This window comes from Haliotis rufescens, unplaced genomic scaffold (assembly GCF_023055435.1).
Source record: "Haliotis rufescens isolate VD_foot unplaced genomic scaffold, xgHalRufe1.0.p SCAF_16, whole genome shotgun sequence".
Taxonomy (NCBI): Eukaryota; Metazoa; Mollusca; class Gastropoda; order Lepetellida; family Haliotidae; genus Haliotis; species Haliotis rufescens.
Window position 1 is genome coordinate 21,139,420 of NW_025963846.1, and position 27,314 is coordinate 21,166,733.

At 36.9% G+C, this 27,314-nt stretch overlaps 2 protein-coding genes across 2 annotated transcripts in view; one reads left to right on the top strand and one right to left on the bottom strand.

The window, feature by feature from the left end:
* LOC124122166 (mRNA-decapping enzyme 1B-like) overlaps nt 1-18,558 on the bottom strand; it is a 169,429-nt gene extending 150,871 nt beyond the window's left edge. The window contains exons 1-2 of the mRNA XM_046485292.2: nt 18,432-18,558; nt 3,286-3,326 (exon numbers count right to left, since the gene is read on the bottom strand). Of these exons, the coding sequence (XP_046341248.1) occupies nt 3,286-3,326; nt 18,432-18,551 (161 nt within the window). The 5' untranslated portion in view covers nt 18,552-18,558. The remainder of the gene's footprint in view (nt 1-3,285; nt 3,327-18,431) is intronic.
* Nucleotides 18,559-18,881: 323 nt separating this feature from the next.
* LOC124122657 (muscle calcium channel subunit alpha-1-like) overlaps nt 18,882-27,314 on the top strand; it is a 149,194-nt gene continuing 140,761 nt past the window's right edge. Inside the window, exon 1 of the mRNA XM_048396979.1 lies at nt 18,882-19,051. Within this exon, the coding sequence (XP_048252936.1) occupies nt 19,033-19,051 (19 nt within the window). The 5' untranslated portion in view covers nt 18,882-19,032. The remainder of the gene's footprint in view (nt 19,052-27,314) is intronic.

Consider the following 27,314-nt stretch of genomic DNA (forward strand, 5'->3'; position numbering starts at 1 on the left):
AAATATGTGATGCCCATTTTGGAACAATACCGTATTTGACGTAATAAGCGCCTAGGGCGCTCTCAAAATTAGAAATAGGGAGCTCTTATTTGAATATTATTTTGGTGAAAAAGACAGAGTTGAAAAATAAATTTCGTGGTTTATGCTGTGGTTTTAGCCTGAACTATTTATATACGTGAGATACATTTTTCCAGAATTTAAATGCACTTAATTAAGGGTACATATAACACACGTACGTATTATACGCAAATAAATAAGTGTTGTGTACATTATTCAATCGGAAGGGGTGCTAATTGGTATTGTTCACTAGCCAATATATTAGCAAATATCGCCGTGGGCACTTATTACATCGAATACGGTAATAAAAGTGACATAAAACTTACTCCAACAAACATACCATCAGCAACATGACTTTCCATGTACAATGGAAATACAGTAAACTATGTTTATAATGCACACGCTTATAACGAACTGACGGATATAATGGACTTATTTGTTGGTCCCGGCCATGTGCTGTATGCTGTATATATGCTTATAATGAACTGCGCTTATAACAAACTAAAATTAATGGTTCCTTTGAGTTTGTAATAACCATAGTTTACTGTAGTTATTTTTTCCTGACATTGTAAAGAAGGTGTTTAGTACAAAATCAAGTCAAAGTTGTCAATGTCCTGTGGGATCAACTGTTCTCATGAACCTTGCAAAGTGCTACATTGAAAGAAGGCATTCTTCTCTTCTCTTATGAAACACCGATGTACCTGCACTTGTATGTGCTCAATATATTTAGGTTGGTTGCTTGTTTTATATGTCGGCGGTCTGTTAATGATTGAGTCTGGATCAGACAATCCAGTGATTTACATCATGAGCATCTATCCATGCAATTGGGATATGATGACATGCATCAACCAAGTCAGCGAGCCTGACCACCCGATCCTGTCAGTCGCCTTTTACGGCAAGCATGGGTTGCTGAAGACCTATTCTACTCCGGATCTTCACGGGTCAAATATATTTAGGACTTGTAAGTACACATAAGAGTGTTGTTATCCAGACTTTCCAGAATGTTAGACAAACTCATTCCACACCTTGCATCACATGCAGTACTGCACTGTAAGGCAGGACAAGACAAGCCAACAGTCTGTGGTATATTACAGCTGATGACCAAATTCTACTTAGCATGTGTACAATACTCAAGGATCTGATTATAGATTATACTAAGAAGATTTCTTGAAGAGGCAACTGACATAATACTGCTGTAATTGGTTACTACATAATTAGCCCGGGTAATTAATGATATCAGTTCTGGGTGTAATCAGTAGACACACACAAGTCCTTCATATTGCTTTGGTAAGTGTCATGTTATATGTAAATAAGTTCTTTATTCAAACAATTCACCAATTCATCACCACTTTTGTAAGAACTAGCTAAGGCTAATTTGATCAACAATACAAATGAGTATGACAGTACATGTTCATTTCCAATGATCCCATGGGATCATTTCTTTTGTTGATGGCCTCACAAGAAACAAGTATCCAAAACATCTCCAGTAGAGTTCCAGCATGATTTGAAAACAAAAGGGGCAACTGTTCCTATACCTGGGGGAAACCATTATGATGGCGTCACACTTGTTGAAGTTGATTCTGAGCCAGGAATTAACTGGACATTCCAAACGTGCAACTATAAAACATATCAACCACAACATGATTTACGTTGGGGGGAAAAATCATGCGAATCTGTTGATTCTGGAAGTAAAATCACCAGGTTCTCATGATTTCTTCATTAGATGATGTAAGGTCAGGTAGAAGAAATTTTCCACTGAAATTCAAAGCAAGAAAGCAAAAAAACTGTATGCAAAATAAACACAGGTTAACCATTGTGTGGCTCAGCAACTCTTCAAATAGGTCACACTATTCAAAGAATTACCAAGAATCATAAGAAAACTAATCAACTTACAGTGTCTAAAAGAAACAGAAACACTGTCAGGATAAACAAAATTGTGTTGAAGAGGAACTAGACACAAATTGCCAGTTCTTGCAATTATGATTCAACATATTTAGGTCTAATATATTATTATGCATAAATGTCTCCCAGGTTGTGCTTGCCCCCATCACAGTGATGAGGGGGAGACAATGTTTCATACTGGGCAGTAAGGGTGAAACGGTACGCTGAGGCTGATGTGCTGCACTGTGTGGCCTTCAATACGATCCAGACCTGTATCACGATGTATTACGATACGAAGTAAGTATTTGTTACTTACTTAACGAAAGAATAACCCTATCGTGCTACATGAGTTGTGTGCTGTTCATAAACTTTGGCAGTTGTCATCTTTATGTGCTGATATCTCTTTATGGTGTTCATGTTTACTCAACAGCCAATCACAAGGCTTAAAATGTAGGGTGCTTCAATGGATTGTTATACACGCAGATTTAAAATTGACGAATTCAGTCCATTGCCTTTGTGTTGTTATCCTGGTGTATCGTGACCACTGTATCGAGATGTGTATCGTATCATGACCAGTGTATCAATATGTGACCAGTGTATCGAGTTGTGCATCGTATCGTGACCAGTGTATCGATATGTGTATCGTATCGTGACCACTGTATCGAGTTGTGTATCTTATCGTGACCAGTGTTTTGATATGTGTATTATATCATGCCCAGTGTATAGAGATGTGTATCGTATCGTGCCCAGTGTATAGAGATGTGTATCGTATCGTGCCCAGTGTATAGAGATGTGTATCGTATCGTGCCCAGTGTATAGAGATGTGTATCGTATCGTGACCAGTGTATCGATATGTGTATTATATCATGCCTAGTGTATAGAGATGTGTAGTATCGTGACCAGTGTATAGAGATGTGTATCGTATCGTGCCCAGTGTATAGAGATGTGTATCGTATCGTGACCAGTGTATCGATATGTGTATTATATCATGCCCAGTGTATAGAGATGTGTATCGTATCGTGACCAGTGTATCGATATGTGTATTATATCATGCCCAGTGTATAGAGATGTGTATCGTATCGTGACCAGTGTATCGATATGTGTATTATATCATGCCCAGTGTATAGAGTTGTGTATCGTATCGTGACCAGTGTATCGATATGTGTATTATATCATGCCCAGTGTATCGAGATGTGTATCGTATCGTGACAAGTGTATCAATGTGTGTGGCCTTCCGTATCGTTGCACCCCTACTAAACAGTCATTACAATGCCAAGACCTAGTCACAAGACTTTGTCCAGTCCCTCTCCAATGAAATTAAAACATACATAAAGGAAAAATCCTTACCTTTTGTAGACAAACAGTGATCCCTCAATTGATGTCTTCTCCTAAAAAGAAATGAGAAGGTAATTTCATTTGTGATAACGTGATGTATACCCATGTTTAATCTTGTATGTAGCTTTATCACAGAGTTGATAAGTTCAATGAAAATCCTCTGCAAATTTGGAAACAGTCATTTTGTTGTTGTCCTTCCAACTCAATCATATCACAGATAGTGTGACTGGAGAGGACATTTAAGAATTGACTATAATATGTATTGCACTTATGAACATCAAACCAGTGTGCATACTGTTGAAATCTAAATAATGTATACACCGATTTTACGTTTAGAACGAAAAAACATCTTGAAGTCAAATAAACATGTCAACAAAAATAACTTCACTGACTGCTTATCTAATCATTAACACCATAAAATATTTAGACAACAGTATGTAATCAGCGGCATCTTTCACGGCAATGATGCCAAACAAACCCCGCCCCTTTCAGGATTCTGTTATCAGCAATCAGGATACAGTAATCTGGTTTTGTTTGTTTTTTGGTTTATGGAAACTTAAACCAATCAACATCAGCCAATCAAATGCCATGGAAACACTTGCAATTTATTTTTTATAAAAAATTCTTTACATATTGTATTCATGTGATAATTGAGCCCTTCTTTTTACCAAAACTAGCTAAAAACTTTAGTCACTTGGATAAGTCACATTTTCGACAAAACTTTAACCTTGTTAACAAAATGCTTTTTCAGCATAAAATACAATAACACAGGTGTCTGTCAACAGACCAATAAACATGCTAAAGAGGGACTATTTCTAACAAAACAGAAAAAAAGCCACAAAGGTTCATCACAATAATGCTCAACTGTTTTTCTCTCATCCCTTATCAAAAGGTATTGACTCCTAATTCTGTCTGCAAACATAAAAATACTAAAAACTAATTTCCTATTTAACAACGGTAAATGAAGCAAACTAGCGATAACTGGATTTCTTCAAGTAATGGTTCCAAAGATTACTTTCAAGCATGTGTTGAAGATATTTTTTGGCTGCCCCAAGCATTAAGACACTACTCGGAGTCTGTAAAAACATTTCCAGGCCTATTTCTGCCAGCTCTGCCCCACTGCCTCTCTACTGCCTGAGTGTGTGGAGTTCATGTCGGTATCCCTGTACTCAACTCCATCACGCACCTGACAGGTGAAACAGGCAACAAGTTGAACAGAGTTACTTCCCTTCGTATGCAGTTGTACCTTTCAAAATAGGCATCTTTGATAATGGCTATATCAGAAGAGCAATTGGAAAATCTTTGAGAGATGCAATGCAAATCTGGAATTACTGACTTTTAGAGAAAACATTATTTTAGGAATGATGGGACTTTTAATCTTTGTTTAAATTTTGCATAATCTTTTGCACTAACCTTCACATTTGACAATATGGATTCATATCGAAAGTTAGCTACATTGACTTGAACATCTTTTATTGATGAAAGCAAATGGATGAGGCACGAGTGGGTCACTCACTTAATAAGACGGAAACGTGAATGTTATTCATCTTTCATCCTGTCTGCTCACAATGCATATTTAATCAATATATTAACTTTTACATCTGCAGGGTTTCAGACTGGTTCATTTTCTAGCACAATGACTGATTGTCATCTAAAACGACCTGAAGATATTTTTCATATATGTAATGATACAGAATAACGTTCTAGCAAGATCATGCAGTGCCTGTTTATCCCCACAGCAACAAACATTTAAATATAAGCTACTTAAACATTTCTGTAATCATAAGAAATCTCCACTAAAAGCAGAGCCCATTGCACCATTCCGACTATATCATAGGCATGTGTCATAAAAACATGAACATGAACATCCCACTGTATCATTTATTTTTGCACGAAGGTATTGTTTTCATATGTACTTGGTTACCTAAACCATTAGTATTACCACAATACTGAAACTATGCGTCAGCAAGCTTTTGTACATATTTCATGAAGATCCCGAGGACAACAGACCTGTACTACTGTAACTGATGTGATCACACTAACCATTGAGCAGTACACAATCATGTCATCACATTATGTTTCCAGTACATAAGTAATATTTCATCAAGATTCCAATGTCATGACACAACATTAGATGGGTTTCCATCACATTACCATCCGACATATGTACGGCACAGATACCGGGTAGTCACAACAGATGATAATGATCCATGATAATGTGTATTCACAGTCAGGTGTGAGAGAGCCTCAATTGTGGCTTGTCTCCATCTTTCACACCACTCTCCCTCACATGCTCCAACACAAACATAGCAACACCCAGTGTTTTAATTAAGAGGGTTGGTGTTCCTTGAGACTTGCTTCTATGGGATTTAAATCTAAGGATCCCCTAAATTTTGAACATATAACAACAGGAAAATGACAGGGCCCCTTCCCTTTCATCTTAACGGTACACATATACAGGTATATACGAAACAATTAAGCATAGGCACTAATTTGTCTTAGTATTTCATGTAGTCCTCTCGTTAAAAACATTTGTCAATAATAAAAAACTGATTACAAAAGACATTGGCAAGAATACAAAACCAAGTAAAAAAAACATTTGTCAATAATAAACAACAAATATGTCGAAGTTGTTGTTCAGCATAACGCTTCAGAAATCTGAGTGCGAAATCGGCAACACCGGAAGCACTCGTTAAATCTCCAACATCATCATCATCATCATCATCATTCAGAAATATTTTACATCATAGTTGTGTCCAGACCGTGTCCCCACAATTGTCATGCCAGGGATCCCCGAAAATCATTACTGAGACTCTAAGACTCTGCAGGGCTCACAAGTAGAAAGACCCAGGTAAATTCCTGACTGCCTGATCCACTTATTGCCAAGGTAGGATACATTAGGCTGTCATACAGACCCTAAAAACAAGTACCGTAATCCAATACAGTCTATGCAAGTCTCTAGTTGTTGGCAAGTTAAAAAATGAAGAGATTTTCTAGGCTCCTTTTCATTATATTTATTAAGATAATTTAACAACTGTTATTTTTCTGCAAAATATGTTTATTTCAGAGATTAGATGTTAGTCTATAGGATATATAAACATATGATCTTTTTACTGATGGATATTCTTCCTCCTTTTTTGTAAATCAGCAATTTGGATGGATTCAAACGTCACTCAGCAAAGACACTTTTTGTAATGTGTTATTAAACAATGATCAGTAGGGCAATGAGGAAATTGCAACAAACATGGTGGCTAAATACCATGGTAGCATTTTACACATGTAATTACGCAGCAACAGTAATTACGATTTCATAAAATGTCACAGAATATGACTTGCTTACAGTAATGTCTTAATTGATCCGCCTTTTACGATATGGTAAATGCGATTTGATTGGTGCAATAAGGACAAAAAACATCTGGCTTGTTCAATGAGACCTGACTGACTGCAACTCAAGAGGCTAAAGTAAGTTAAATATGATTATGATTATGAAGATTGGTTTATTATGATCAGTGTCTTAGACTGTGTGCATTACAATTACAGGAACTGTTTGTTTATTTGTTGTTGAACGCCGCACTCAGCAATATTCCAGCTATATGCAGGCGGTCTGTAAATAATTAAGTCTGGACCAGGCAATCCAGTGATTGACACCATGAGCATTGATCCACCCAATTGGGATACAATGACATGCATCAACCAAGTCAGCGAGCCTGACCACCCGATCCTGTTAGTTGCCTTTTACGACAAGCATAGTTGCCTTTTACGGCAATCATGGGTTGCTGAAGACCTATTCTACCCCGGGATCTTCACGGGTCTTACAACTAAGTGAAATGGATCAGCACCATGGTATATAGGCCAGTACATTAGGAGTAATGCCAAGTGTCTTGACTCAACCTGCTTATCTACATAGCCAATAAGTAAATACATTTCATCTGCTGTTGTTCACAATTTACAGTATCCCCAGAACTCAATACGAGTATAAAATGATTTGTATCCATGTCTCTCATCATGCACCATCAGGGGGCGGTCGGGTAGCCTAGTGGTTAAAGCGTTTGCTCGTCACGCCGAAGACCCGGGTTCGATTCCCGACATGGGTACAATGTGTGAAGCCCATTTTCTGGTTTCCCCCCGCCGTGATATTGCTGGAATATTGCTAAAAGCGGTGTAAAACCATACTCACTCACTCACTCATGCACCATCAGGATGGGTCAACACAGCTTGAACATGGCTTCAGTAATATCCTGGCATGTCAGCTTCATTATAACTGAACGTGATCGCCATTTAAATAGTTCTTAGGAATTTAAGCGAGCATGCTGGTAGGGGCAGATCATAGAGCAGATACCCGGGTAGTAAATTTGGACTCGTCCCAACCCTGATGTGAACTGCCCAACACTCCCGATGGCACAAATCTGAACAGGGTGTTGCAACTAACACTTATAGTCCACCTGTCCTTATAATGATAACATATAGCGAAACCCTTTAACTGGCAAATTTCTACTAGTCCTTATGATACCTTAACTATTGGGTAGTTTGGCAAGGACTACAGGACTAGTGCCAATTTCTAACATTGCCTGGGCCTCCAGTGCCTTACATCAGCCATTAGTTGAAGGGGGTCCTGGGTTTAATGCTACAGTATTGAAATAGACAACCCCTAATTCTGAAGTTTTAAGATCAAAGATAAGACACAGATTCCAGCGTTAGAAATTGACACCAGTCGTTTAGTCCTTGCCAAACTATCCAATAGTTTAGGTATCAAAAGGGTTTTGCAAAATGATATCATAATAAGGACGAGAGCAAATAATTTTAGTTCCTACTGCTGCAGACCCTATGACTTTCCACCTTGTTTTTGAACACTGTTAATGAATACACTCAAGGGAATGCAGATCTCCATTCCGTTGATGATTGAGGCATCCAATTGCTGATCATGAAAGCCACAGAAGTCCTCATAATTGAGCGACCACATAGTCAGAGTATATACATAATGCCTCCTCATCTGAAAGAAGCAAATTGTCTCGTGGCATGATGGCTTCCTTCCAGATAACATACTACAACTGTAGAACAAATAGCTATCCAAGCTGCTCAAGATATGTTAGTGTCTGCCAGAGAAGTAAAAAGAGCAGCGTTCACTGTATCACTGTGTATGTTATTCATGTTAAACACACTGAAATAAAATTTCTTGATCCTACACATCTCGTAGGAAGATTATTTCTCTAGCTATAAACTACTCCCACTTAAAAGGTGTATGACTTATACAGTTACTTTCCTGTTTGTCTTTTTCCCGAACCTCTACAGCATAGTAGGATATTATCAATACAACCTCTAAATGACGTTCACCTCACAATGAGAATTACCTGTTATTCACAACATTTTGGACTTATCCCAAAGTTGAAACATGTTTTTTTCAGGTGCCCACATAAATGTGGGAGTGCCAGTATGTTCCTCTCAAAGGAACTACTTATATTGAATGTAAAACAAAATTATCAACTAAAAATGTCTTGTAAACACATGCTTGGTAATGCAGTAATATTCTACACTTGTCCATGAAATACCAAGCAAGATCATTAAGTGAAATAACATTTGCAAACAACATTTCCAATTATTCAAGCCTATATTATGCAATGGGACAACAGAATGATGTGATTCAACGTGGAGTCATGGTGTGGGGAGAATTTACAGAGAAGTTCAATGTTTTCTGGTTACTACAAAGTAAAATTTGTGAAACTGTGACATTAGCTAAATATGCTGTTTATATTTCTTCACAAAAACAATGCTGAAGCATGTCACATTATATCTGAATATATATTGACAACTATGAGATAGCGCTTCAAAGAATGAATTACAATTGTACCAGAATCAAGGACATGTATTAGTTTTAGCATCTCATTAAACACAGAGCTTGAACTGGGATGGAGTGAAACCAACAACATCAACTAGCCTTATTAGTGATAACATAGACCAATACCCCAAAATGTTTGAAACTCTACTAGCCTTTAGGATACCATTAACGTTAACAAAACTAGTGTAGACTAGCAGGCTAGTGGCAATTTCTATCCCTGTCCAAATTGGTTAACACACTATGAGATTGAAATACAGGATGACGTCAGTATGAACTATCCTCCCAAACAACAGGTTATACTATTTCCCAACATCCTGTTTAAAGCTGATGAAATCAACACATTTGGATGGTTCCTGTTTTTCTTGCATGTGATTGGTTCAGTTATAAACTCAGCGTCAGAAATTGGCACTCGTCCTGAAGTCCTTTCCAAACTGCTCAATAGTGAAGGTATCATAAGGACTAGTAGAAATTTTCCATTTTTAAGGGTTTTGCTATATGTTATCTTTATAAGGACTCGTGGCTTTTGACTTGGGCTTGCTCCCAATACCCAGTAAAAAATACCCAGATTCTTCTTACTGTAAACAGGATTCAAATTTTACTTCTTCATGAGATTCTTTCGGTACCATTCATTCTAATCAGAATATCCCTGCAACCTGTTTCAAGCTTGTCGTTTTTAACAAATATTGTCTTAAAGCTCTTTACTAAAAGGTCTTGGTATGTGAATGTGCAAGTGTCATACACACATGTACAGCATATACACAATATATTAGGCAACACAATAAGCAGTGATGTAAAAAATATTCCCTCTCCAACAAAATATGTCGACTCCCCCTTCACAATTAGGTAATGGTCAGGCCCTAATAACCCGATAATATTCATTGTAATACTGACGATAAACACCATACAACACTGAATTCAAGGAATCTAGATCCAATTACATAATGACTACCCAAAACAGAATGAGATAGCCACACCATAATTATTGAAACCTACATAATGAGTAAGAAGATCCCAATGACCACCTGTAAACACATGTGGTAAGGGATGGAAGTGTTTAGCACTAAGTACTACCTACTCCCCATGGCTGGCTAATGAGCAAATGGAGCAGTAGTCATCTTGCAAGGGAGCTTACTCTAACAACATTACAAGCCCCTATGACTGTACCTCATAACAGTGTTTAACAGGGGCATGGCTGGGCCAGTCATAACAAAGTTTTAATTCAGTGAACTTGTGGAATACTAAGATGTCTGACAATGGATACAGTGAGTATTTATAATTTTCATCAAGAAGCTATGGACGGTTTGGTTTAGAAGTTAAATTTGAACTCAAACTAGAGTTAAAGTTAGATGTATTGAAATTGTTAATGTTGTACCTAAACAATCTTGTCACCCGTGGAATAATAAGATATATGAAAATGGATAAATTGAGTATCTATTATTTTCATCATTAAAATATGGACAGCTTGGATTAGAAGTTAAATTTGAACTCAAACTAGAGATAAAGTTAGATGAAATGAAATTGTTCATTACCTAGACGTTCTTGTCACCAATGCTTGTATGTCCCTTTCATTGGACTGATAATTTCCTTTCATGAAAGTGGTGTACTGTATAATTATCATTTAGGAAAAGGAGGGGAATATATATTCATTTACAAACGAAGAAACAGTTTTAGAAATCAGTTTTGTTAAGTTAATAACTGTCACTGTAAGCTATTGAGCATTTGTAAGTAGGTACAATTGATTTCAAACATAATCAAAAACTACATACACTGTAGAACATTATTCTTAAGGTGCTTTAGTGAAAAGATACTTTAGAGAACCCATGGCATATATATGATATTGCTTTTGTCATGGTGTTGGCCAATATTCAGTCAGAGGTCTACAGCAAATTCCAGAATAAATTCCCAAATTAAAATAATATTTTCCCAATCAAAATACATCTGGAATAATGTTTTTATTTTGAAAAGGTGACTTGTAGTTAAGTGATCAACATCACTTCAGAGAAATATAAATTTCCAATATTTATTATTTAATTTTACAACACTGTATTAAATGCAATGCCAAATACCTTGAACTAAATTTGAGAAGATAAGGGGGTTGGGGGTGTCAACAATTTCCCAGCCACTTACATTTATTTGAAATCCAAGCTAAAACTCATTATACAGACATATAGACATGTATTGATTTAACTCTAATGTGTTAATCTGCAAACACACTGCTCTGTGAAACATTCAATAATCTAACAGTCAATATCAGTGAATCATGTCTTCAATATATCCTTCACCTTGCAGTTATCATGTCAGATAATAATCATCACCATATTCACAAAACAAGAAAACAGTTTTCCTTTCAAGCCATCAATCTTACTTGGAAAACTACCTGTATACATGTTTAATGATCCCCTGACAGCAGCATCAATATCACCCTACCTTGACCACAACACAAGTGTTCATGTGCAAATGTTGCTTAGAAGTCAGTATAAATAATGCATACAAAGTACTGTTTCAGAAGATGTAATGAGGCATAAAATTAATACATGCATAAGCATGACACTTGACTGAACTGTTGTGTTCAACAATCAGTAACATGTGAGTGAGTGAGTATGGTTTTACGCTGCTTTTAGCAGTGTTCCAGCAATATCACGGCGGGGGACACCAGTAATGGGCTTCACACATTGTACCCATGTCAGGAATCGAACCCGGGTTTTGGGTGTGACGAGCAAATGCTTTAACCACTAGGCTGGCTACCCGACCGCCCCGACATGTATAAAGACAACTTCAAAAGGGACTTCAGAGAAGGGGCTTATTTACAGGAGATTAAACTTTAAGTTCGGTTTTATGCATGATAGGAGAACCATTCAGCTGTCACTTTCTGTCCCTCAAGCATGTCAGTAGTGGGTATTGTTTACGCCGCTTTTAGCAATATTCCAGCAATATCACAGCGAGGGACACCAGAAATGGGCTTCACACATTGTTCCCATGCAGGGATAGAAACTAACATTTTTAGTCCAATTGTCATTATAATGATAACAAGTAGCAAAAGCCTTATAAAGGGCAAATTTCTACTAGTCCTTATGATACCTTAACCATTGGGCAGTTTGCGAGGACTACAGAACTAGTGCCAATTTCTAACACTGCCCATGTGAGGAATCGAACCCGGGTCTTCGGCATGACGAGTGAACACTTTAACCACTAGGCTACCCCACCGCCCCAGCAGATCAGTAAATAATCAATATAATTAACCTTGTCAAGTTGGTTAGCGGCCTGTACAGATAGCATGATGTCATTTACTTGTCACATCACAACTAACTATGTTTGCACTGCTGAAAGTCAAGGTGTGACTAATGGGACCATTTAGTTTGTACAGCAGTGATAGATGTAACTAATATTATTAACAGTAAGCATAATGTCACTAAAATATCTATTTTGTATTTATGCCATGGGGAAATCAATATTCAATCCCTTAAATTCCATGATATATTTGCTCGCAAAAGTTTTCTACTGCTTCTACAGTGTACTTTCACTTATCATTTTAATCCTGATCGTAATGCAGTAATAAAGTTAAGTAACAACGCTGCACAGTCAAAAAGCATTTTCAGGGTGCTTCAGTGAACTAGTTATGTCAATATTGTATTTTCAAACAATGGGTATCCAAAACGGATATCTAGTTTTATGTTATTATGCCTACTTATTGATGACGTTATATTTCCAAAAGCTTATTCAATATTACACAATGTATATGAAACTTTATATACATAACCTAACTAGCTCGTTTGATATCCAACTTTCATCTATAGTTGTCCGTTGATGTCAACTTGGTAACAAACTACCTATCAGTCCGCTTGCTCCTGTTAATGGCATCATGGGGAAATGGCACGTCCAGTACATGTTCAGTAGGTAGACTATCATGAACAAGTTCAAGCCCGAGTGATCGTAACCAAACCAATTTGAACTACAGAACACATGACAGGAATCTTTATGTGGTTTATCTCCCTTGGACTACAAATAACTTCATTCTTGAAATCCACTGTCCACTGTCATTTAGCAAAAAGAACTGTTTAACCTAATCAACAGATAATAAATATTAAAAAAAATGTAAGACATAATGCTTGGCAAGCCAGTTATACACGATTTGTGATTATGAATAGTAAATAAATAAAGTATCAATATGAAATATTTCAATTCATTCAAATCTGCATACAGTTTAAAATTGCTCACATATATACTGTTGCCTACTCAATCTGTGCCAAAACCTTGTCTTCTAGTGAGTGAGTGAGTTGGGTTTAACGCCGCTTTTAACAGTATTAGAGTTATATTGCAGCATGTCAGCTTAATGTGGGAGAAAAGCCTGATGTGATGCAGGTCTCAGACTTTTACCACTTTGGTGAAACCCATGAGCACGTGTATGGTGCTGACAAACCTAGAAACACAATCGGCGAACCAGGATTCAAACACACAATCATAGGTGTCTGGCGTGCCCAAGGGACGCAACTCTGCACAGCGAATCGCGGCACCTTAACGACTGGGCCACCCATGCCCCCTCCTTGTCTTCTAACCCGAAGGTGTCTCTGAGTATCGCTTTCAGTAGGTCTTAGTGTTCACATAAGGACTATATTAGCTGACCAAACCAAACCAAACAATGTATTTCTTGACTAGGGGTTCAGAGTAGTGGCTGAAGTCGCAGACTGCCTACCTGCCTACAGATCCCCTGACATTTCAGAGTAATTACAAAGAAACCATCAATTCCCTCATAACATAAGAGTGAAATACTGTTATCATGACAGTCAACAATGTTCCAGAATTTCATCTCCCTGTTAATAATGAGATCTGGAAAAGGAACACTCTAGTTTTTGTTAGCATGTGCAAGGATCAACATTGTCAGAATACGAAGACAGTTCTCATTGGAGTTGGTTCTCTGTGGGTACTGTTATGGTTAGTAATTTCTATGAATTCACAAACTGCTGTGGAATTGACATCAGATCAGATCCTTATAATAATGATAACATATAGCAAAACCTTGAAAAATGGCAAACTACTACTAGTCCTTATGATACCTTAACTATTAGGCAGTTTGGCAAGGACTACAGGACTAGTGCCAATTTCAAACACTGCAGTGCCCAGCTAACATAATTGTATAGTTCTTTGAAAACAGAGTTCGAAATTGACATTAGTCTGCCAGTGTGAGACTAGTGAACTCCAGGAACACCTAGTAGTGGCATATGCTTGTGGACTACCACTTTTACCATTAGGTACATAGCAACTCAATAGCAGAATATATTTGTAGACTAATGAAAATACAAATCATCTTCCCTGAACAGTTTTCAAAATATTCAAATATGTAACTTGTTTTTTTTTAAGTTTGTGAGATAAGTAGAAATTCATAATCCAATTGATAGGAAAGGAAATTTGAATTACTACTAATCCATCTGAAATACTTACTACTGGCAATGTGGGACAGACAAAAATTTCAAACATTGATCGACCAGCATATAGCTCTGATGTACTGCACTGCAGATCTTCCTGATTTACAGCTAGACTAAACAAGTTCTATTTCCTGTTGATCAATGTTTAGCAACACTTGCTTTTTATCACTATGAAAGTACTTAGTCTCCTAAACAAATGGCAAAACGAAAAAAACAACAGTGCATGTCAGAGCAACGTAACTGAAATGACCCGAGACATCAATGCAATTGCAAAGGAGCTCCAAACATACCGAGGTAAATAAAACAATCTGACTGTTTAGCAAGCCAACCTGTACAAACATTATGTGAATACTGCCATATAATCACTATGCCAGAAGCCAGTAATCTATGAAGCAGCTGGTGGTATGCACTGATATGGGATCCACTAGTTATATAAGCCTGTGATGAAAAACACTAAGCAGGAGGGATATCACATCATCTCTCTAAGGACTCTATGAAATCACTGAAATGTGTACGTTATCTAAAGTGCACACTTGTTCAATGCTGGAGACAAATGGCATCATTAATCAGATGAAGGAGTAAGCATATACTGCGAAACGTTGTGTTCCTCATAATATAGAAGTTGACATCCATATATTCTCTTCCTTCTGTGTATCATTTCTAAATGCATTTCAAAGACCTGAGGATATTTCTGGATTAGAAGTCGGATGTAAATATGACCCGTGAACTGCTAAGAAACTGAACACATGGGGACGGAGAACCCTTCAGCAAAATAAACAAGGGGTCATTGTCAAAACTTATTGGACCACACTCTGACTCTAAGACATCATATAGAACGATAGACAGAATTTTCGCAGGCATCTTTCTCAGATATTATGAATTACCGCAACAACATTCTATGTCATATATATTTAGCCTCAACAGTTTGTGATCATTGCCGTTTGCTTGTCTCTTCAAGGTACTCGTATTAAAAATTACAATGTAGCTTTGTCATTGAATTAAATTTCACATGATTTATACAAAGCTGACATGTTGTAGTATTTCTTTCTGAGTTATGCTGCAACCATGTGTAGTCACAAAACCAGGTATGCTGAAAATTTTGACTTTTTCAGCTTTTCTACCTTTCCTCTGTCTTTCAACATGGTCACTCTCAGGTGAGCCATGCAACACATTCTGTGTATTGCTAACATAACTTGTGGTCTGTGATTCTGAGATACCGGGGTCATTTGAAGCAGAAACATCTTTGGCATTATCAGAACTGTGACTACTATATTTGCAAAACTGTGTAAACTTGATTCTGATTGGACTATTTTTTACTTTCAGCTAAGGTGCTGATAGTAAATTGAGACCAATAAGGCAACAAAAATCACAAGATTTACATTCAATAATAGAAGCAGCGAAGTGATGTAAACTGTTTTATGACAGTAAGTGACTTCCATAATTATATGAAATAAACAGATCCACATGAATGCGCCCCTTGTCCCACTGAGAGTAAATCGATAAAATATTGTGAGAATCCTGTTAGGCTGCTGCCTCAGCAGAACACTTAATGTCTGTGATTATTGCTATGGATAACAATTTCTTAATTATACAATATATTAAAGAAGCTGTTATTCATAATAATACTCATTGTCATGACTTTGAACTGTTAAGTGTTTCTTATCAATCTGACAGAAGCTTAAACTATACACCAGTCTGAGAGAATAACAATCACATCATTAGAGTGAACCATATATTAATTGCAATTGTAAACTTCCTATGTGTGCTGCATCAATCTCAGGCAACTGATAGCAGACATCACAACTAGGTTATGGATAAACAGTTAAAATGACTCATAACTTTAACCTGTTCCCGAAAGCGTATGTGTATCACATAGCGATCATTGTGTCCTGACACAAATCATAACACTTGCTAACTCTATCACAATACAGGTACCTTTAACAGCTGACAGTTCTCAAAACTGGCTTCTTTTTCGTACAACAGTGATAGATGTTCCACTTCAACAGAAGTTTGAAGCTATTAGTCTGGATAGCAAGCACAATGGTAAAAGTTATGGAGGAATTAAGACAGATCTAGCTTATCAATTTTATAAGTTAATTGAGGACCCTATAATTATCAACCTTTTGTGATCTTATATGAAGTTCCATTCGTATCTGACAGTTGATAAATTATTTCATATACCTGTCAAATGGAACTGATCAAAAGTATGGGCATTTACCAAAAATCAGGATGTGTTGCTAACTCTTGATATTGCCCCTAGAAAGAATCTTACTGTCTTAGCCCTTTGACTAGTTTGAGCAGCCCCTACTATTCTAAGGATCTATTTTAGCTGTATGGATGGCATGTGTAATTTTTTTTTAAAAGCTTGCCCAAAACTTTGCCAAACCTGTCTTTCAGTATCTAGCTTAGTTGATGCAAGTATTAATATAATAGATATAGAATATTATGGGCTGAGTGGATAAACATGTATGGATTCCATCTCAATAAACTGATATTTTCTGTATATCTTTTAGTTTTATGGCAAACTAATATTGATCAATCATAGAATTATCCCTGAAAAGTACAGGGTAAAACTAGAAAACTAGAATTTCGATGTAGAAGTCAAAGATGAAAACATTTAAAAGATCTCAGGATAAAAATCCCAGACTTGGCCGCAAGCATGATCCGATTCACCTATTCAAGGGGCAAGAAGTAGTCTGAAACGTCATTACAAGAATAAAGAAGTTGTTATTCATCAAAATGTGTCATGTATCCATGTTCTTCCCACTTCTAAATGCAAATCAAAGACATGATCAAAGTATTTACAGAAGATTTTACTCTTAGATATAAAGGAAAAATACAACTATCTTTGACAAACTATATGTTATGAGATTGCTCTATGAAAAGTGACACCACATCAAACTTAAAGCCAATATTTACTTCCTTCTCTTCATTAAGCATTGGTAACAATTTTAACTATGACATGGGATGTCACATCCAGTAATTCAAACAAGACTTAATTAACCTGTATAGTGAAATAGAGAAATAACTAGTTACTTTCTCAAGTGTCTCTATTTCACACCAACATAAATTAATTTTTAAGAGACATAGATACCTCAAAATGAAGCCTCCTCTCTTTGAGATGTTTAACTTTTTATCTGCAGACGCATAATCTATCATTATTTAATGCATATTTATTATGAGAGTTGTGTATCACATTGCACGGGGGCCTATCCTGCATGCAGTCATATTTCCAAAACATTTGTGGGCTGAAATCACAAAATGTCCTGTTGATTAATTAATATTTGCAACATCGTATTTTCTCACTTTACAACATTATTTTCTCACTCCAAATAAAGAAACCACAATCAACTTGGAATTATCTGACACATATTTTCAACTTTCAAAGTCATATTCTGTCATACTATTATCAAAACTTTGTAAAGGTTGCACGCTCTTTTAATTAGGTGAAATAAGTATGTTGAAACTGATTAGTATAATGATGATTTTCTTCATTTGTAAATTATATTCCTAGAAACTCTCAGGGTTTTGTGTCATCAATGAAAAGCAACCATGCAACTGACACAGTTTCAGTTTTCATACATCCCTAGTCGCTATTACCCGATATTACTTCAGCCATGATGAAACAAATTGAAAATGACATCATTGGGAACTACTTTTACATCAACATATATTTATTTGGAACCGTTTTGCTTTACGACGCAAATGCCAAGGTCAGGGATGAAATGAAATGGCCATGGCCTTATTTTGTTCTGATAGCGGTGTAGGAGTAAGGCGGGAGTTTGCATTTCGCCTTTGGCAGACGACGCGAATTAGTTGTAAACAACGAACGATTCCAGACAGAAAACGGAATCGGCAAAATGCATTATTAAAAACCCATTGATATCACTGACAAGTATACCTACCCATTCATTACTCTTAGAACTAAACGAATATAACGCAACTTGCGACGCAGTGTCTGCTATTTCAGTAATATATGGATCTCGCTGCTGCAGAGTCGCTAGGTTCATTCGACTTTCCGCCATGTTTTCAGTCTCAGTACAGGTGCGCGCTGAAAACAGTTCCGGGCTGAAGGCGAAGGCCGTTTTTTGCTTGCCACATAAACATTATTTTATTTGCAGAAATAAAATCGATTGTCAGATGTAATATAATCCCTCAAATTATAGAAACTCAAATCTATATTTATTGACCCATTTATAGTTCTATTATATTTTTACGATAAAATATTCTACATAAATATTTTTGCAAGAATTTCAATTTTAATTGACAACATATGCAAAAATTCTGTATTTTTGCCGATATTTCCGTACACACCTCATATTTTGGATGGATTTTATGGTGTATATTGACCGGGGTTTTGAAAAAGTCTGAAAACCAAAGAATGGTACCGATCAGAAAGCCCCGGATGAAAATGCGATATTTGTAGGTTTACCAGAAAAATGGAGGAAACCAAGAGATAGGGCCAAATATTTTGTTTGGAACGACAGATTCCCGTGGTTCCTCACAATGGCCTCTGCGGCATCAGGTACTTATTTTCTCTTTAAGAATATTTGCTTTATTCTATCGTATATTGTGTTATCTTTTATAAATTAGAAGCGGAAATGTTTCGGTTGCTGATGCAGATTCTGACGAAAAACATGGCAGCGTAGAATTTTCTCCATGTTCCTCACGAATTTCTTTGGGGGTAGTGGATTCATGCATTCATGCCCGACCACCACTCGTGCATGCTAAAACGTATTTATTTGCAACATATAGCGTCTCTGTAGCATTGATTACGAGAGCCGCGGGATGGCGACTGTGACAGCGAACGACACAAGGACATTTTGTCATAATTCGTGTTTCCAGGCAGACATAACCAAAATCCCACAGTCGGTGGCAATCTCGGTGTTTTCACAAGATGCATATACTCGTCTATATTTTAATGTAACTAAAGGCTAGGGTAACATACTTTGGTTAAATGTAGCCGTATATTCTTATGGATCGATAGTAGAACAATAATTCATTGTTTTATAAGACATAACGAAAATCGCTTAGATTGTGTTTTCACTCGAATTATGTATAAGTCTTAGTGAAAAAAAGTTTTTGCACAACACAAAGTGAATGTTGCATCTACATAACATATCCTGCTTCCTCTTCTATATTTTCCATGATGTCTATATTAGTTTACTGGTGGATGGTTGTTGTTTTTATTTCAATTTCTTGTAATTTTTTGCATTATTTTCACCATTTTCGGAAAACATTACAGGCAAATCAAAGTTGAACACTTTATCAGTTGTCAACATGGTCAAAATGAAGTTTATTAACATGATTAAGAAAATTAAATCAATCTGATTTTACTTTTCTGCAAGTTATGGAGGTGAAAGTAACACATCTCAATTTGTTACCATTAAATAGAGCTATTATACTCATGTGTGCAACAATGTAGGTCTTGTTTTAGCTTACAGTGAAATTCATTGTCAGCTTCTTTGATAATAACAATATTCTAAATGAATACAAGGTTCTTGGAGTTACTCATGATATTTTCTGGACACTTAAATGAAGCTTTGAACCTAAATATATGGAACTATATATAATAATGTTAATATTTAATTATCAAAAATAATAGTAAGACTTTATATATTCTAGCTTGATATGTTGTATCACATGTCATATCCAACATGCCCAGATAAAAACCAGCATCAAACCGTATGTGGAAATTCTAACAGGATACATTTTTGTGATATTCTGATGAAATTAGAAATCTAATCTGCATATGACAAAGAGGACATATGCAACAAGAAATAGTACGGATATAGCTTACAGGAGACAACTTACTAGTTTTTCAAAGGGAAGGCCTAGTACCCCAGGCTTATGACAAAAGTAGTTAAAGAGGTATCAGGTAGACAAATGGCAGGTTAGAATTTTGTACCTGATATTTTATTTCGAAGTGTCTAGTTCCCCTTCTGATTACACTATACAGATGTATAGATGTTGTGGCATGGCTATGATATATATGTACATAATGTAGGACTCAGATCTGGCGGAATCTCAGATCTAGGTGGATTCATGCCAGCGGAAAAAGAAACCAGTACTGAAAGCCCCTAAAGCCCCTTCCCTTTCAAATGATATTTTAGAAATCCAAGAAGTTCCTCATTTAAAGGCTTTGAATCCTGGAAGCCTGAACATATTCAGGATTTTATCAAGTCTAGCAAATGAGAAGATGGTCTTAAAAAAATATTTCTATGATGAGGCTTAGGGGAACGTTTTTTAAGAAAAGTACCGATTTGCGATCCCTGCACCCAAGATGCTGATCCAAAGGGGAAACGACAAAAAATAATCCAGAGATGTCACAACATTGATCATCAAAAGCCTGCCGCTATATATGAATCTATATGACGTTTAACGCTATAGAAATTGACATTTATTAATATTATATGATAATCTGTCATAGATCTAAGTATAATATCTGCTCCATATGTTTAATCTACCATAGATCTGAGTATGCGCCGATATCTGCCCTATTTGTGGAATCTGCCATAGATCTGAGAATCCGCCACGGGTCAGAGTCCTACATATGTGAAACATAAAACTTGCAGATTCTTGCAAAATTTTGTTATTTTGAGTCTAATGGACCAAACTTGTCCTTCTGCATAGTTTTCAATCTTAACATTGATTGAACTATATAAAGTTTGGGTCTCAGCCTAGTGGCCAGTTAGCAGATTGAACTCAGGGGATGTCACAATTCACTGATCAATATCAAATTTAACCCTGATGATACCATGGATACTATACATAAGAATTAACCTGTCATTTGAGCGTGACCCACACTGATTAGCATTGCATCAACACCTCAAATTAAGCATTAGGAAACATGTATATCATGACTAAAGTATTGTGTTCGTTTTTGTGTTTGTTGTTTAACGCCACACTCAGCAATATTCCAGCTATATGACAGCCGTCTGTAAATAATCAAGTCTGGACCAGACAATCTAGTGATTGACAACATGAGCATCGATCCATACATTTGGGATACGATGACATGTATCAACCAAGTCAGCGAGCTTGACCTCCTGATCCCGTTAGTCGCCTCTTACGACAAGCACGGTCCCCTTTTACAGCAAGTGTGGGTTGCTGAAGACCTGTTCTACCCCGGATCTTCATGTACTGATGCATGAGGTCGGTGCTGGTCAGTTCTGGGTTAGAATTGTTCCTCAGCAACCCATAATCAAGGTTCCGCAACCTACGCTTGTTGTAAGAGGTGACTAACAGGATCAGGTTTGCGTACTTGGTTGATGAATGTCATTGTGTCCCAATTGCGTAATTTGATGTTTATGATGTCAATAACTGGATTGTCTGGTTATAGCTTGAATATTGCTGTGTGCTTGTTAAACAAGAACAAACAAATATGAGGTCGATGTTAGGGCTAGGACGGGTAACTCGGGTACTCGGGTCAGGTGGTTCCTGAGTAGGATCTGGGTACCCACAGGACTACCCGGACCTGTGGTTAGTCACGTGATATATTGTTTGATGGCAAAAATCATCTAGAACTTTCACGGTTACACTATAAGTGACTAATGTTCGCATTTCTTTCTGACTATGCATGCATTCCATCTGACTTTATAAGTTTGAATAGACATAAAAGTCCAGTCAACTTCAGTGTATGCATGACCAGATCGTTTCATACGAGTATCTAAATACCTATTGCCATGGCTACGGTCAAACTATTCCCAATCGGACATTTGAACCTATTTCTTGAGACCAACAGTGGGTACCTGGGTAGGGTGGGGTATTAGTGGGGTGGGTACCCGGGTGGTAAATTTGGACTCGTCCCAGCCCTAGTCGTTGTACAGGGACAATCCTGGACTGTTATCAATATATCAACTGCATATCATTGAGAATTACAAGTTTTTAGCTAAAATAAGATGATATGAGAGAGCGCAGAATTAATAAGCTTCAGCAATGAGTTGACCACCAGCTGGTATGTGCAACGGTACATTCCTAACACATTTGTCAGCGGTTGAAAGCACTGACCTGATTTTTGAAGTTGAGCCTTTAATGATTGAACATGTGAAGCACTCAGTGTTTGTATCATAGAGCCTGGCTGTGTTGTGACAGAACCTACGAAATATTGTGATCAGCAGAACCGTTCTGGGTCAGACTAAATGGAGCTGGACCGAAAAAAATGACATACTGATCATTATCATGTTGGAACAATGTGTGTCTCACTCAATGATTGTTACAGACGTGAGTGAGTACTGTTTAGAGACCCTGTTGGCAATATGCCAGTAATATCATGTGGAGCTAAGAATGTGGTCATATTGTATCCATGGATAGAATCAAACCCAGATCTTCGGTGTGGTGAGCAAATGCATTAATTACTAGCCCACCCCACCATCTGCCTCAGCAGAAGTACAAACTCCGACCACAAGTCCATATATGTATCGTAGAAATCTTTGCTATCCCACTAGTCCTGTCGAAACTCTTTGGTTGAGGCTGTGAGACGAGTGCCAGTTTAAACAGCTGTCACAATACAAGGGTACTATTATACCCCGGCTTGTTCTTGCGTTGTTTAGGAAAAAACTATTTTTGTTAACTATTTTGTACGTGTGACAGAGGCCTGTAAATATTATTATTGCCTTTTGATGATCTGGTGCGTTTCAAGTTTTACTTGCATGTTATTAATATGACTACCATGACCACAGTTACATCATCTTGTTACTAACTACGTTAAAGTTTTTTTGATACAAGGTTAGACATGATGACTAGGTGTTTTTTTCCTGAGAATGTAGAAATGTTAAATAAACTAGTGCTTAGCTTTGATATGACCTTTGAACTTTGACCATGATGAGCATCCCTTTGAATTATCAAAAAATGCATTTCTTTACACTGTAACAATCATCTCCTCACAATCCCCTGGACCACTGAAGTTGAAACTTCAAAGGTTTGCTCCCACCAATGATGACACCTACATTTGTCCAAGAGATTCAACTCTAAGTTTCCTATGGCCTTCATGACAGCCATGTTTAAAATCCCATATATGGCTATTACTCAGCCATTTTCCTCAGACTGTGATGAAATTTGGTATGTTTGTGGTTGGAAGTAAGACTCAACACATATGCTCCGTTTATCTCAATGTTGTTCATTTTGACCTTGATTTGACCTATACATTTTGAGCATGCCCTTGAAGTCTCCAAGTACATTCTCTTTCTGTAAACATCATTGCCTTAGAATCCACTGGAGCGATGAAGCTGAAACTTCACATGCTTCTTCTCACCAATGATGACTCCTGAATTTGTTAAATAAAAAAAAATAGTGTTAGTTTTTAGACCTGAGTATTTGAATGTTTGAATATCAGTGCTGACAGCAACTTTAAACTGTTCATCTTTGTTGATATTTTAAACTGCGGTCTACATATCCAGGTGAGCTACAATGCTGTGACACTATTTGTTTGACTTTAAACTCCAGGTGAACACTAATTTATCATGGCCAAAGATTTATATGGGTGTATTACTGGTGTATATAGTTCATCATTATCTTATCTTGCAGTAAGATACTGGTACCGGTACTCTCTTCTGATTGGTTAATGAATGGGGACAAATGAGGTACAAATTTCAAAATCCTAGCTAACGAACTTCAAATCAATGCGAATACAATGATATGATTGTTATCACAAAACTGAAAACCTGTCAAATTTCACAAACTTACCCCGGAATGCAAGGGCATTAACTCTGAATGCGATTACATCTGCTAGCTGTCAAGACGTAGGTGAAATAGTTTGGTAGTCGTGCATTTTTGATACACGTACTACCAACTGAAGATACCTGTGAAAATCCTGGTTAGAATTGGTCTGCAGGAACCCTTGCTTGTCATAAGAGGTGACTAACGGGATATAGTTGTTAGGCTCGGTAACTTGGTTGATGCACGTCTTCATATTCTAATTGTGTAGATCGATGCTCATAATGTCATTCACTGGATTGTCTGGTTCAGACTCAATTATTTACAGACAGTCATCATATAGCTGGCATATTGCTGAGTGCGGCGTTACACATCAAACAAACACACAAACAGACAAACCAACTCAAGGTACATCGCCTCACACACAGGGTACATCAAGCTATCCCCCTCCAGACCAGTCGACAACTTGTAATGGGCTTGGTATTCCTTGTAGTGTTGTACACTTATGCCTGACTGATATGTTTGCTGATAACATATGTAAATACAGCTTGTATTTTCATTCCATTATATCTGACACGCGACATCATGGGATATGTTGTAACATGTTGCAAATTAGATTGTTTTAATTACATCATCATTGAATGTTTGTTTGTCATTAGGAAATGTGTATTTCATTAGTATCCAAGTATATCATGGTGGCCAGTGTTTATACATGTGTGGAGTACTTCTGTTTTTTCTGACAAAGTTCAACTAATTCAGATGTTTATTTGTCGTTTAACACCTCTCTCAGCAATATTCCAGTATATGATGGCGGTCTGTATATAATTAAGTTTGGACCCAGACAATCCAGTGATTGACATCATGAGCATCAATTTACAAAACACAACTATGATACCTGTATGCAATACATCACCATCAAATAACCAATTCTTGTTTGTTTCCCTTTTTACCACCATCAAACATACTTTCTATTGCCGACAGTTAATATTAAAATTCCCTCTTGCTCACTTGGATGTTGTGTCACATACTATATTATATTATGACAATCTAATTTGTGGCAATTTCCTAGCAACTCTTTGTTCATTGTTTATCATAGAGGATATTTTTGAATATTATGAGACATGATCTTTATCATCGTTTCCTTCTTTGTTCTGGCTCATAATTTGAAGTACATCTTTCATCCTGCATTTGACAAGATAGCCTAGCTAACATGGCTAAATGGTTAAGTGGAAACTAATTTTGGACACAAGATCTCTGTGTTGTCAAAGTATGGAGCACTTGTAGGAACAGGGCTCTAGACACAACAAATATGATAGAAGTGAAATTGCTCATTTTTCGTCAGAGGGAATTTGAAATTTTAGGCCTTAGATTACATGAGTCAGAATGCATAAATTTTGAAATTAGGCTTGGCCAGAGGAAAGTTTGTATTTATTGAGGCCTTTTACCCTTTACTGTTAACATTGTTTCACTTGGTTAACATATTTAATGAAATTTGGTATATAGGTGGCTGGTAGTAAACTCAACACATTTCGCTCCATTTATGTAGGTTTATGTAGGTTTAGTGAAATTTGTTTGCTCATAAATGGAACAGTTGTTGTTGAATAAAAATAAATAAATACATGACCAGTTTTACAATTATAAAAGCCTGCAAGGGCTTATAAACAAGTATGAGCAAATTCACTCGAGACAAGGGGCCTTAGTTTTTAGTCTTTCATGGTGCAAGCCATTTATGTGTGTGATAAACAGCATGTAGTGCTGTATGTTAATGAGATACCTGTATACTATGTCATTGATACCTGTATTTCGATGTCTTCAGCTCTATGTAATATACACTATGTACATTTATATAAAGCAATTATGGCCTCAAATGTGTTATTGAATATCTACCAGGCTAGGCTGTGGTGTTATGAGTTGCTGAAATATGACAAGTTTAAGGATCATAACGGCATCATGCTTATTGAGTGTGGAAGGAAACAACAAGTGAATGTTGTTTTGGCTACAGTTGGCTATGATGCAGTTTCTAATGCCTGTCTGTATGTTATGAAACCTGGAGCAGAGAAACCAGTGGTTAATGTTATTAATAACAATCCATGTTACCACGGTCTGTGAGTGAGTGGGTGAGTTAATATTGCTTAAATTTGTATCAGATATTGCAGCTATTTGCAGCAACTGTCTGTCAGCAAGTGTTAAATATCTTTGACATAGGCTTTTGTGCACACAGATGATGACACAGATGATATTTCTGAAATACTGCTCGCAGTGGCAGTACACACAACACACCCGTAGTATTCAGATTGCTTGTAACTCATACTTTGTCTCGCTGTTGATGTCGAGACAATCTGTCATAATCTGTATCTCTTGAAATTAAAATAGTTCGGGGGTCCTGTATATGTGTCATCGATGACCCCCTTAAACTTTTAACTTTTGCCGTTAGGATCAGAACTCAGATCCCTTGTCACACTTACGGTAACTTCGAACGCTTTTAAACCATACATAGCAGTAATTACACATTCTTACATAGACAAGGCCAAGAAACAAAAACAATTAACATGATTAACAGATTAGACATTTGAAAGAAATAACAAACAAAAAAAGATCTTTGGTTAACTCAGTTACCATGGTAACGCGCTGTATGTTATTGTCTTAAAATGTAGAGCACGTCCTGCTATGCAGGTGTTTTCCTGGAGAGTGCCGAAACTAGTTTTTTGGCCTAATTTCTAATGACTAGTTAGTGGCGACTAAGTACAGGAACTAAGGACATTTTAAGACGAGGCAGGGTTATCTGGTGGATGTGATGGTAAGGCAGATCAGTCTGTCTGTAAACATGGTGCCGCCATATCACGAGCCACAGACAGGTGTATGGATGTTTACTGGTGCCACACCTGTTTCATCATGCTTGTTTATGTTTACCAGTAGACGTCAGAGTGAAGGGTGTACTGAAACACATTGCATCACCCTATTTATTTACTTGGAAAGTTTACATAGTCATAATTTCATTTATTTGGTGTATCATTATGACATGTATGTAATGTATAGTTTTCTTAATGTCACTATCGTCATGAAATTCTTCTTCTTTATTGTAAATGTGTTAAGAATAATTATTGATTGCATCATGTAATGCTAACATATATTTT